This window comes from Lithobates pipiens, unplaced genomic scaffold (assembly GCF_037356315.1).
Source record: "Lithobates pipiens isolate NorthernLeopardFrog02 unplaced genomic scaffold, aLitPip1_a1.2 Scaffold_28, whole genome shotgun sequence".
NCBI classification, from domain to species: Eukaryota; Metazoa; Chordata; class Amphibia; order Anura; family Ranidae; genus Lithobates; species Lithobates pipiens.
Genome location: NW_027507789.1, coordinates 2,902,218 through 2,915,465, shown reverse-complemented (window position 1 = coordinate 2,915,465; position 13,248 = coordinate 2,902,218). Strand labels below are relative to the sequence as shown.

Here is a 13,248-nt window from a genome sequence, read left to right as displayed (position 1 = left end):
CCTCAGGAAGACACGTGTACAGGTCCCCCTCCTCAGGAAGACACATGTACAGGTCCCCCTCCTCAGGAAGACACGTGTACAGGAACGTCTGATGTTGGCCAATGAACATCTAAATGATTCAGAGAAAAGATTGTGAGAAAGTGCTGTGGTCAGATGAGACCAAAATTCAGCTGTTTGGGGTTAACATGGCCTGCCTTGTTTGAAAGGAAAAAATGGTATGACCCTAAGAACACCATCCCTACAGTCACACACGGAGGTGGGAACATGAACACCATCCCTACAGTCACACACGGAGGGAGGAACATGAACACCGTCCCTACAGTCACACACGGAGGTGGGAACATGAACACCATCCCTACAGTCACACGGAGGTGGGAACATGAACACCATCCTTACAGTCACACACGGAGGTGGGAACATGAACACCATCCCTACAGTCACACACAGAGGTGGGAACATGAACACCATCCCTACAGTCACACACGGAGGTGGGAACATGAACACCATTCCTACAGTCACACGGAGGTGGGAACATGAACACCATTCCTACAGTCACACGGAGGTGGGAACATGAACACCATCCCTACAGTCACACGGAGGTGGGAACATGAACACCATCCCTACAGTCACACACGGAGGTGGGAACATGAACACCATCCCTACAGTCACACACAGAGGTGGGAACATGAACACCATCCCTACAGTCACACACAGAGGGGGGAACATGAACACCATCCCTACAGTCACACACGGAGGGGGGAACATGAACACCATCCCTACAGTCACACACGGAGGGGGGAACATGAACACCATCCCTACAGTCACACACGGAGGTGGGAACATGATGCTTTGGGGCCTTTTCCCTGATAAAGGTCCAGGCCGACTTTGCCACATTGAAGGGCCAATGGACGGGGCCGTGTATTGTAAAATCTTGGATGAGAACCTTTTTCCCTAAAGATGGGTCATGGATGGGTCTTCATCGTGACAATGACCCAAAACATACCGCCAAGGCAACAAAGGAGTGGCTCAAGTAGAAGCACCTTAAGGTCGTGGAGTGGCCTAGCCGGTCTCCAGACCTTAATCCTATAGAAAATGTATGGAGGAGCTGAAACTTCGGGTTTCCAAGTGACAGCCAATAAACCTTCAGGATTTAAGGAAGATCTGTAGAGAAGAGAGGAGCAAAACCCCTCCTGAGATGTCTACAGACCTGATCACCACCTACAAGAAACGTCTGACCTCTGTGATCACCAACAAGGGTTTCCCCTCCAACTACTAAGTCATGTTCTGCTTGGAGATCAAATACTTATTTTGCTCACTGAACTCCATTTATAACATTTGTATTGTTTTTTTTTTTTTTTTTTCTTCTGGATTTTTGGTTGATATTCTGTCTTTATCATATAAAATACACCTCTGATAAAAATGATAGACCCTTCATTTCTATGTATGTGGGCAAAACTTACACAATCTGCAGGGGATCAATTCATTATTTCCCCCTCTGTATACCAACACACGCGGCTGAAGAGTGAGAGGGGGCTGTAGCCACCACCTGCCGGAGACATGGAAGACCTTTGAGATATATGTCACAGGTACACCAGGGAACTCCATAAAAAAGATCCATCGCTTTATTAATTGATCACATCACAGCAGAAGACAGAGATGTTTTCGGAGCCACGCAGGACCCCTTCATCAGGCATGCCACCATCACTAGTCACAAGCCTGATGAAGGGGTCCTGCGTGCCTCCGAAACATCTCTATCTTCTGCTGTGTTCAATCAATAAAGTGCTGGACCCTCTTATGGAGTTCCCTGGAGTACCCGTGACATATTTCCTGCCTTCATATCCCTGTAGTGGGGCTCCCCTTACAATGCAAGAGGAAATGCTTATTTTCATCTAGGGGGGTACCATTTAAAAAGTAGTTTTACTTCCTTTGTCCCTCGATCCTGCAGGCTTTTCCATCTCTTCAACCAGTCCCCCCCCAAGCTGATTCTCTTCAACATTCTATCAGTCCCAGAGCCTCTGACATCATCACATACAACGCAGTACCAGAAATCCTACATTGTAACTGAGGGTGCCAAGGACCCTCCCAGAACCCGGAGCGAGGGGTACGCTAATTAAAAGTGTTTTTTAACGGTACCCTAGATAAATAGATAAAAAGGGCATTTGAAAGAGTTGTGTTTTTTTTGTTTTTGTTTTTTAGAATCATACTTTCCTAGGTGGATGCAGCATTGGTCCCCCCACCGGGCTCTAAGCCTGAGAACTGAGCGATCAAACACCGCTGATCGCTCGGTTCTCTGTGCTCCTTGAGCTCTGGATTGAGACAAGTACACAGATGGATGTGCTAGTACATGTCTGAGGATTACAACCACTTTAACTTTGAAGTTTTTTGTTTTTGGAGTTCAGGTTTAAAGCCTGTGTAGGTGGTCGGGAAGAGTTGAAAACCAGCTTTAGGTTAATTAACAGGAAAAAAAATAAAAAGCTGTCCCATGCTGCAATACTGACATCATCTCTGGAGTCGCCTTGAATTGGGCTGTAATTTCCTTACAATCAGTTTAACACTTTTATGAGCGTGTTAATGAGGAGGAACCAGGGAACCCAGACATTTGGGGGGAATCACCTGAACCCTGTCATTAGAGGGGGAATCACCTGAACCCAGACATTAGAGGGGGAATCACCTGAACCCAGACATTAGAGGGGGAATCACCTGAACCCAGATATTTGGGGGGGGGGATCACCTGAACCCAGACATGGGGGGGGGGGGGGGGAGAGAAGCACCTGAATCCAGACATTTGGGAGGGGGGGAATCACCTGAACCCAGACATTTGGGGGGGGAATCACCTGAACCCAGACATGGGGGGGAGAAGCACCTGAACCCAGACATTTGAGGAGGGGGGAATCACCATAACCCAGACATTTGGGGGGTCACCTGGGATCACCTGAACCCAGACATTTGGGGGGGAATCACCTGAGCACAGACATTGGAGGGGGGGGGGAATCATCTGAACCCAGACATTTGGGAGGGGGGATCACCTGAACCCCGACATTTGGGGAGGGGGATCACCTTAACCCAGACATTGAGGGGGGGAATCACCTGAACCCAGACATTTGGGGGGGGAATCACCTGAACCCAGACATTGGAGGGGGGGAATCACCTGAACCCAGACATTTTGGGAGGGGGGATCGCCTGAACCAGACATTTGGGAGGGGGGGAATCACCTGAACCCAGACATTTGGGAGGGGGGGAATCACCTGAACCCAGACATTTTGGAGGGGGGGAATCACCTGAACCCAGGCATTTGGGGGGGGAATCACCTGAGCCCAGACATTGGAGGGGGGGAATCACCTGAACCCAGACATTTTGGGAGGGGGGATCGCCTGAACCAGACATTTGGGAGGGGGGGAATCACCTGAACCCAGACATGGGGGGGAGAAGCACCTGAACCCAGACATTTGGGGGGGAATCACCTGAGCACAGACATTGGAGGGGGGGGGAATCATCTGAACCCAGACATTTGGGAGGGGGGATCACCTGAACCCCGACATTTGGGGAGGGGGATCACCTTAACCCAGACATTGAGGGGGGGAATCACCTGAACCCAGACATTTGGGGGGGGAATCACCTGAACCCAGACATTGGAGGGGGGGAATTACCTGAACCCAGACATTTTGGGAGGGGGGATCGCCTGAACCAGACATTTGGGAGGGGGGGAATCACCTGAACCCAGACATTTGGGAGGGGGGGAATCACCTGAACCCAGACATTTTGGAGGGGGGGGAATCACCTGAATCCAGACATTGGAGGGGGGGGAATCACCTGAACCCAGACATTTGGGAGGGGGGGAATCACCTGAACCCAGACATTTGGGAGGGGGGGATCGCCTGAATCCAGACATTTGGGAGGGGGGGATCGCCTGAATCCAGACATTTGGGAGGGGGGAAATCACCTGAACCCAGACATTTGGGAGGGGGGGAATCACCTGAACCCAGACATTTTGGAGGGGGGGAATCACCTGAATCCAGACATTGGAGGGGGGGGAATCACCTGAACCCAGACATTTGGGAGGGGGGGAATCACCTGAACCCAGACATTTGGGAGGGGGGGATCGCCTGAATCCAGACATTTGGGAGGGGGGGATCGCCTGAATCCAGACATTTGGGAGGGGGGGAATCACCTGAATCCAGACATTTGGGAGGGGGGAAATCACCTGAACCCAGACATTTGGGAGGGGGGGGAATCACCTGAACCCAGACATTTGGGAGGGGGGGAATCACCTGAACCCAGACATTTGGGAGGGGGGAGTGCCTGAACCCAGACATTGGGGCGCAAACAGGAAGGACTGACATTGAAATGAATTTCCCACTTGGAAAACACATTGACGCCGGGAGAGCGGAGCGCTCTCTGGTACAGAGGATGATGGTTTCTCCTCTGCCTGGGAATAAAGGAGACGTTTTATTGGGCTTATAGGATAGAAGTCAGGAGAGGTAAAGGAGTCTTCAATTTCCTGGAAGTCAAAGATAACTGGCAGAGTTTTAGGCTCTTTATGGACCATTAGACCCAAAGTAATAGTTTGAATTGAATATGAAAAGCCCCATAACTCACACATGACTTTCCTTTATGCCATAACAAAAGCCATTAGAGATCACCCGAGGCTCGTAACATGTTAAAGTGGACCTATCAAGAATTTTACGTCTTCATGAATAAATTCCAGATATGTCACAATGTACAACAGTTTTTTTTTTTTTTCTTACAAGCTTCACTTTTTTGTTATCATCTTCATCTTGTGCTCCAGTCCAGTGACTTTGTCTAAGCTGAGATGATGTCATCAGTCTGCTGCAGGCAAAATGAAGCATTTCCACAGTTGTCCTTGTGTAATGTCTTCATTAAAACTTTATTAGGAATTCCAGAGGTGTAACTAGAACCTTCAGGGCTCAGGTGCAAGAAACCATAAAAAGACCCCCCGGCCGAGCCCCCCATGGCGGCGGAATGCCAGGGCCCAGTCTCAATTGCAGCCTTTGTGATCACTAGTTTATTTATTTTTGTTATTTTTTTTATTATTATTATTTTATTCTTTTTTTTTTGTTTTACAATTTAATTTTATATGATTTTTTTTTTTTTTTTTTCAGTTTTTTAGGAACCCCATTGGAAGGACTTTAGTGAGATATGAGGGGTCTAAACATACCTCTGTTGTTCCACCTTTGAGACAGAGAAAGGAGATTGAGAACACAGCTCTTAATCTCCATCTCTAGAGCCTCAGCAGCACAGAGTGAATAGCTCTGTACAGAGTTTCCTGTTTATTCACACACTGAAGCATAGCACACACTGTTTACTATGTCTCGCAGTTTACTATGCCTCATTTATGAATGAACAGAGTCAGTGATCGGTACAGATCACTGACTCTATTCATTAAAGTGGAATTCCACTCTGCTCATATTATTTTATATATACTGTGATTCTATACTTGCCAAATATGCTGCAGAAATCTCCCTCCACTGAGTCCGGCTGCAGCCTTTTTAGCCGTGGGCAGCTGAAGCTGCTGCTTGTTCACTTCCTGGATTTATTTATTTTATTTTTACATTTTTTTTGCCTGTGGCGTGCAAAACGCACTCAAAAACTTCACCCGGTGCATAAAAAATGTGCACAAACATAAAGAGCGACACAAAAGAGTGCAGACAGGTACACAAGCCCTCTGAAATCAGAGGGCCTTGTCCTGAATCCCCCGGGGGGCGTTAGGCTCCAGACAAGGACACTTAAAACTTGGTCCATCTGGCTGAAACCCCGTTCTTTGGAAGGTCTGCCGAAACAGACCCACCCAAATACTAGGTGAGGCTCCCCCGAAGGGAGACCCCAACCCTAAGAGAGAGGGCGAACTAAGCCAGCAGGCCATGTTCACCCCCTCCCCAGACTTTCAGGACAGGCCCGAGGACCTGCGACCCTACTCATCACACAGTGAAGGCCCGAGGACCTGCGCCCCTACTCGTCACACAGTGAAGGCCCGAAGACCTGCGACCCTACTCGTCACACCGTGAAAGCCCGAGGACCTGCGACCCTACTCATCACACAGTGAAGGCCCGAGGACCTGCGCCCCTACTCGTCACACAGTGAAGGCCCGAGGACCTGCGACCCTACTCATCACACAGTGAAGGCCCGAGGACCTGCGACCCTACTCGTCACACCGTGAAAGCCCGAGGACCTGCGACCCTACTCGTCACACAGTGAAGGCCCGAGGACCTGCGACCCTACTCATCACACAGTGAAGGCCCGAGGACCTGCGTCCCTACTCGTCACACAGTGAAGGCCCGAGGACCTGCGCCCCTACTCGTCACACCGTGAAAGCCAGAGGACCTGCGCCCCTACTCGTCACACAGTGAAGGCCCGAGGACCTGCGCCCCTACTCGTCACACAGTGAAGGCCCGAGGACCTGCGCCCCTACTCGTCACACAGTGAAGGCCCGAGGACCTGCGCCCCTACTCGTCACACCGTGAAAGCCCGAGGACCTGTGCCCCTACTCATCACACAGTGAAGGCCCGAGGACCTGCGACCCTACTCGTCACACCGTGAAAGCCCGAGGACCTGCGACCCTACTCATCACACAGTGAAGGCCCGAGGACCTGCGACCCTACTTGTCACACACAGTGAAGGCCCGAGGACCTGCGACCCTACTCGTCACACAGTGAAGGCCCGAGGACCTGCAACCCTACTCGTCACACAGTGAAGGCCCGAGGACCTGCGACCCTACTCGTCACACAGTGAAGGCCCGAGGACCTGCGACCCTACTCGTCACACAGTGAAGGCCCGAGGACCTGCGACCCTACTCATCACACAGTGAAGGCCCGAGGACCTGCGACCCTACTCATCACACAGTGAAGACCCGAGGACCTGCGACCCTACTTGTCACACACGGTGAAGGCCCCAGGACCTGCGACCCTACTTGTCACACACAGTGAAGGCCCGAGGACCTGCGCCCCTACTCATCACACAGTGAAGGCCCGAGGACCTGCGCCCCTACTCGTCACACAGTGAAGGCCCGAGGACCTGCGCCCCTACTCGTCACACAGTGAAGGCCCAAGGACCTGCGACCCTGCTCGTCACACCGTGCAAGCCCGAGGACCTGCGACCCTACTCATCACACAGTGAAGGCCCGAGGACCTGCGCCCCTACTCGTCACACAGTGAAGGCCCGAGGACCTGCGCCCCTACTCGTCACACAGTGAAGGCCCGAGGACCTGCGCCCCTACTCGTCACACAGTGAAGGCCCGAGGACCTGCGACCCTGCTCGTCACACCGTGAAAGCCCGAGGACCTGCGCCCCTACTCGTCACACAGTGAAGGCCCGAGGACCTGCGACCCTACTCGTCACACAGTGAAGGCCCGAGGACCTGCGACCCTACTCGTCACACAGTGAACGTGACAAACAAAAATGTGACACACACAAAATAAATAAAGTGGGGAAGGGATAGTGGAGAGGAGAGTGAAAGAAGTGGCCATTGTGTAACACAATGTCCATGCCCTCCGGCTTGGAATATAAAATTCCTCTGGTCCCAGCCAAATGGCCTGGCCCAAGAGGCAGGTGCTAAAAAAAGTGTTGTTATATGGTGCAGTGTCCTTGGTGCTGAAAATCAAAGTGACCCTCACAGTGATATTTAGGCACCCCTGGACTGCCACTCCAGGGGCACATACTCCATAAGCTTTGAAACCCCAACCCTGACCCACATCCCAGACCACAGCAGCCCCCACTCCGGTCAGGAAGGCATGGAGTTCAGGAAGCCTGGGGAGAGCCTGCCCACCACAAGCTCAAACCCCCGCTCCCGTCCCTCCTACCTAATTACATCCAGAGGTACTAAACGTTCCTCCCCGCTTTGCAGTTTGGACCCGGTTTTCCTTCCCGGAAAACTTTCCGGAGCTAGAGCTACCCCAATCTAGGCCAGAAGGCCAGGGACCCGGCCCTCTGGATCAGACCTGAGATGCAGCACCCATCCTCACCAGGAGCACCCTTCCAGACGGCTCAGACTCAATCACGCATCGTCCCCCAGTTTCCGTCGGGCGGCACGACGTGACCCCTACCGAAACCATCCTTCCAGATGCTAATCACGCCATTGGAAAGCGCTGACCAAACCCTCTCTATAGGGATCAAACAGTGCCTCCGTTGGCAACTGATGAGAACAGATACTACACTTGATCTTAGCCAAAAGGTCTGGCGTGATGATGTCATACACTCCGCCCTTGACGTGTTTCTGGACTTGTCATGTGACATCCTCAGGGAGAAACCTTCACTGGTTAGTTGAAGAGCCGTTCTTTCCATCCTAGGCTTCCGATACACTTGAGAGATTTCTTTTAAAAACCAATTTTCACTTGAACAATTGTTCTCATGAATCCCAAACCTGAAGCCTGTCAAAGTCTATGGCATACACTCCGCCCTTGAAGTGTTTCGTCACTTGTTATGTGACATCCTCAGGGAGACACTTTCACTGGTTAGTTGAAGAGCCGTTCTTTCCATCCTAGGCTTCCGATACACTTGACAGATTTCTTTTAAAAACCAATTTTCACTTGAACAATTGTTCTCATGAATCCCAAACCTGAAGCCTGTCAAAGTCTATGGCATACACTCCGCCCTTGAAGTGTTTCGTCACTTGTTATGTGACATCCTCAGGGAGACACTTTCACTGGTTAGTTGAAGAGCCGTTCTTTCCATCCTAGGCTTCCGATACACTTGACAGATTTCTTTTAAAAACCAATTTTCACTTGAACAATTGTTCTCATGAATCCCAAACCTGAAGCCTGTCAAAGTCTATGGCATACACTCCGCCCTTGAAGTGTTTCGTCACTTGTTATGTGACATCCTCAGGGAGACACTTTCACTGGTTAGTTGAAGAGCCGTTCTTTCCATCCTAGGCTTCCGATACACTTGAGAGATTTCTTTTAAAAACTAATTTTCACTTGAACAATTGTTCTCATGAAACCCAAACCTGAAGCCTGTCAAAGTCTATGGCATACACTCCGCCCTTGAAGTGTTTCGTCACTTGTCATGTGACATCCTCAGGGAGAAACCTTCACTGGTTAGTTGAAGAGCCGTTCTTTCCATCCTAGGCTTCCGATACACTTGAGAGATTTATTTTAAAAACTAATTTTCACTTGAACAATTGTTCTCATGAAACCCAAACAATTCCTGTATCTCTATAACCTAATCATATTCGTGGTCGTTTGTCCACGTGTCAGCATCTCAATTCAGTGTTAGCTTGTTGCATTCTCTAAATCCCCCCCCTTCAGTTGAGGTTTTGGAGAACCGCTGGCTCGCTACCGTGCGGGAAAAAGGGTTTAAGCAGCTGTGAAATCTCGTACTTTAATTTTCCAGTCCTGTCCACTGATTAGTAAATGGAAATGTTGTCGTGCCGAGCCCGGGCAAATTTGGGCTGTTTTCCATTTCGGATTTTACCGTCAAACACGCCGCGTTTCCCTGCCAGTCCTCTCCGCTGGCGTTTTCCATTCGCCGCGGTGGGATCGCATTTGCTGTTTTGTTTCAATTAGTGGCCTGGGCTGCAAAATATTATTCAGCTTTAATTGGAAATGACAACGCCAGGGGTCGGCGAAATATTCCAAATGACTTTCCCATCGGAGAAGGATTGCGAAGGCGCGCTCCACGAGCGGGGATTATTTCCAAAAGAGTTTGCAATGGAAATGGCAGATATGTGGTTTAAATTTAAACCTGTTAGGAGTAAAAAATGTGAAGGTCACACAACAGGAACAATCCCTGGAAAGACCTGGGCTTACTTAAAGGAAAACTTCTGCAACATTTGATTGTTACACAAGCCATTCATTCGTTTTAATTTCACTAATGATTATACGATATGGTCAAATGTTTGCGGACAGGTGTCATTACACCTACAGTTGTGCTCATAAGTTTACATACCCCGGCAGAATTTATGATTTCTTGGCCATTTTTCAGAAAATATGAATGATAACACAAAAACTTTTCTCTCACTCATGGTCAGTGTTTGGCTGAAGCCATTTATTATCAATCAGCTGTGTTTACTCTTTTTTTTAACCACTTCCCGAGCAGCGCACGACGATGTACGTCGACAGAATGGCACGGGCAGGCATATTGGCGTACAGGTACGTCCAATATTCAATGCTGCCCTGCCATCGGGAGCGCGCCGCCGCCGGCTGGTCGGGACCCCCGTGAGTCCGGCCGCGGGACCCGCGGACTCGATCGCCGCGGGCATCCCCGCGATCGTCTCAATGGAGGAAATGCCGAGTAAACAACATTTCTCCATTCTGCCTAGCAACTAGTGACGCTGATCTCTGCTCCATGTAATTGGAGCAGAGATCAGTGTTCACTAAATGAAAGCCCAACCCCCCCCACAGTTAGTAACACGCCCCCTAGGAACACTTAACCCCTACACTGCCACCCACTGGTTAACCCTTTCACTGCCAGTGTCATTTACACAGGAATCACTGCATTTATATAGCAGTGATTACTGTATAAATGACAATGGTCCCAAAAATGTGTCAAAAATGTCCGATGTGTCCCCCACAATGTCGCAGTCACAATAAAAATCGCTGATCGCTGCCATTACTAGTAAAAAAAAAAATAATAAAAAATTATTAATAAAAATGGCATAAAACTATCCCCTATTTTGTAAACGCTATAACTTTTGCGCAAACCAATCAATAATCGCTTATTACGATTTTTTTTTACCAAAAATATGTAGAAGAATACGTATCGGCCTAAACTGAGGGGGAAAAATGTTTTTTTATATATTTTTGGGGGATATTTATTATAACAAAAAGTAAAAAATAATGCATTTTTTTCAAAATTGTCGCTCTATTTTTGTTTATAGCGCAAAAAATAAAAACCGCAGGGGTGATCAAATACCACCAAAAGAAAGCTCTATTTGTGGGGAAAAAAAAGGACGTCAATTTTGTTTGGGAGCCACGTCGCACGACCGCGCAATTGTGAGTTAAAGCGATGCAGTGCCGAATCGCAAAAAGTGGTCTGGTCTTTGACCAGCAAATTGGTCCGGTCTGAAAGTGGTTTTAAATCATAAAGGCAACAGAAATGACCCTGATCAAAAGTTTACACATCCCAGTTCTTAATACCGTGTTTTTCCCCCCAATGACAGCTTGAATTACAAGCAAACGGATCACAGGTGAGGATGGTTACCATTCAAACCTCTTTGTGTCAACTTGTGTGCATGTTATCAGGCCAAAATTACCGGGGTGTCATTTGGGTCGTTGTCATTATGATTTGAAAAGAGTAAATACAGATGATTGATAATAAATGGCTTCAGCCAAACACAAATCATGAGTGAGATAAATGTTTTTGTGTTAATCATATTCTCTGAAAAATGGCCAAGAAATCATAAATTCTCGCAGGGGTATGTAAACTTATGAGCACAACTGTGTGTATATATATATATATATATATATATATATATATATATATGTGTATATGTATGTGTATATGTATGTATATAGCCAAAATGATATGCCTCCACCTCCAAATGTTTGAGTTCAGGAGTTTCCAGTGAAGGGTATTGTTAAAACGACATCATACAAAGACATTAGGCCCCTTTGCACGCCGGGGCTTTCACTATCAGTACCTCCCTCCCTGGCGTGTTGGTGCACCGTGGAGGGACAGGTTCTGCATACAGGATTGCGGCAGGCAGCCTGTCAAAGTCTATGGCAGGCTGTGGATGGACGGGACTGAAGGCTGTGCCCTACAGGCATTGGAGTCCTGTGCAAAGTTCAGGAACACAGCAGACCTGCATTCTGGAAACTCGCCCCAGAATGGGGCTCTAAATGCCGTTACCACTTGGCACAGAGTTCAACCCTGTCCTGCGTAGCACTGCAACTGCGACCTCAGGGCATTGTATTAATGGAAAATTTGCATAGCTGTTCATCCACTGAAATTGCATATAAATTTGTTCTGTGCAAATGGGGCAAAAGCAAATATACGCAGTCTATATTTTCTGCAGATCGAATGTATGACTACAGGAAATACCACATTATGGCCACTAGATGGAGCTGAGGAGCTTACTTATTTCCTGTGATAGTCTTCTAACATTTTCCTCTCTGTCATTTTTCCAGGCATCAATCCTGGACCTGCACTCCGGAGCTCTGTCAATGGGGAGGAATTTCATAAATATGTATCGGTAAAGACAACTCCTAATCCCCTTGTATCGTCTTCTAAACCTTCACAAGTCTATCCTGCTGCCCAGACTTGTATCATTCTACTTTTCACTTTCAACCTTCATTCTGTTTTCTTTTTTTGTCTTTCCTTTTATTCCCTCTCCCTATTTACTGTCCATTCACTTTTATGTTCTCCTTCAAAGTTTTCCTTTTTGTCACCTTCAAGTTTTTTCTATCTCTGTTCCTTCTCTGTCTCTCCTTTCACTTTCTCCTTTCTGTCCTTTCTTTTTTCTCTTCCACTTTTCTCTCCTTTCACTTTCTCCTTTTCATGGTTTTTCTCCTTTCACTTTTCTCTCCTTTTTACTTTCTATCTCTCTCCTTTCACGTTTTTCTCCTTTCACTTTTTTCTCCTTTCTCTTACTCCTTTCACCTTTTTCTCCTTTCACTTTCCTCTCCTTTCACGTTTTTCTCCTTTCACTTTCCTCTCCTTTCACTTTCCTCTCCTTTCACTTTCTTCTCCTTTCACTTACTCCTTTCACCTTTTTCTCCTTTCACCTTTTTCTCCTTTCACTTTCCTCTCCTTTCACTTTCCTCTCCTTTCACTTACTCCTTTCACCTTTTTCTCCTTTCACCTTTTTCTCCTTTCACTTTTCTCTCCTTTCACCTTTTTCTCCTTTCACTTTTCTCTCCTTTCACTTTTTACTTTCTATCTCTCTTCTTTCACTTTTCTCTCCTTTTCATTTTCTGTCTTCTCTTACTTTCTCTCTCTCCCTTAATTTTTCTCTCCGTTCACTATATTCTTCTTTCACTTCCCCCACTCTTTTTTTTCTCTTTTCTGTCTCTCTCCTTTCACTTTTCTCTCCTTTTTACTTTTTCCTTAGGCCTCATACACGTTGTTTGTACACAAGACCATTTCAGAGGTGTTTAACCACTACAATACCGGGCACTTTCGCCCCCTTCCTTCCCAGCCCAATTTTCAGCTTTCATCGCTCTAGCGCTTTCAATGACGATTGCGCGGTCGTGCTACACTGTACCCAAATGAAATTGTTATCATTTTGTTCGCACAAATAGAGCTTTATTTTGGTGGTATTTATTCACGACTCGGTTTTTTATTTTTTTGCGATATA

At 47.8% G+C, this 13,248-nt stretch overlaps 1 protein-coding gene across 1 annotated transcript in view; it reads left to right on the top strand.

Moving 5' to 3' along the window:
* The window catches only part of OGFOD3 (2-oxoglutarate and iron dependent oxygenase domain containing 3), a 133,241-nt gene that overhangs the window by 47,615 nt on the left and 72,378 nt on the right, over positions 1 to 13,248 (top strand). Inside the window, exon 5 of the mRNA XM_077458559.1 lies at positions 12,080 to 12,144. Within this exon, the coding sequence (XP_077314685.1) occupies positions 12,080 to 12,144 (65 nt within the window). The remainder of the gene's footprint in view (positions 1 to 12,079; positions 12,145 to 13,248) is intronic.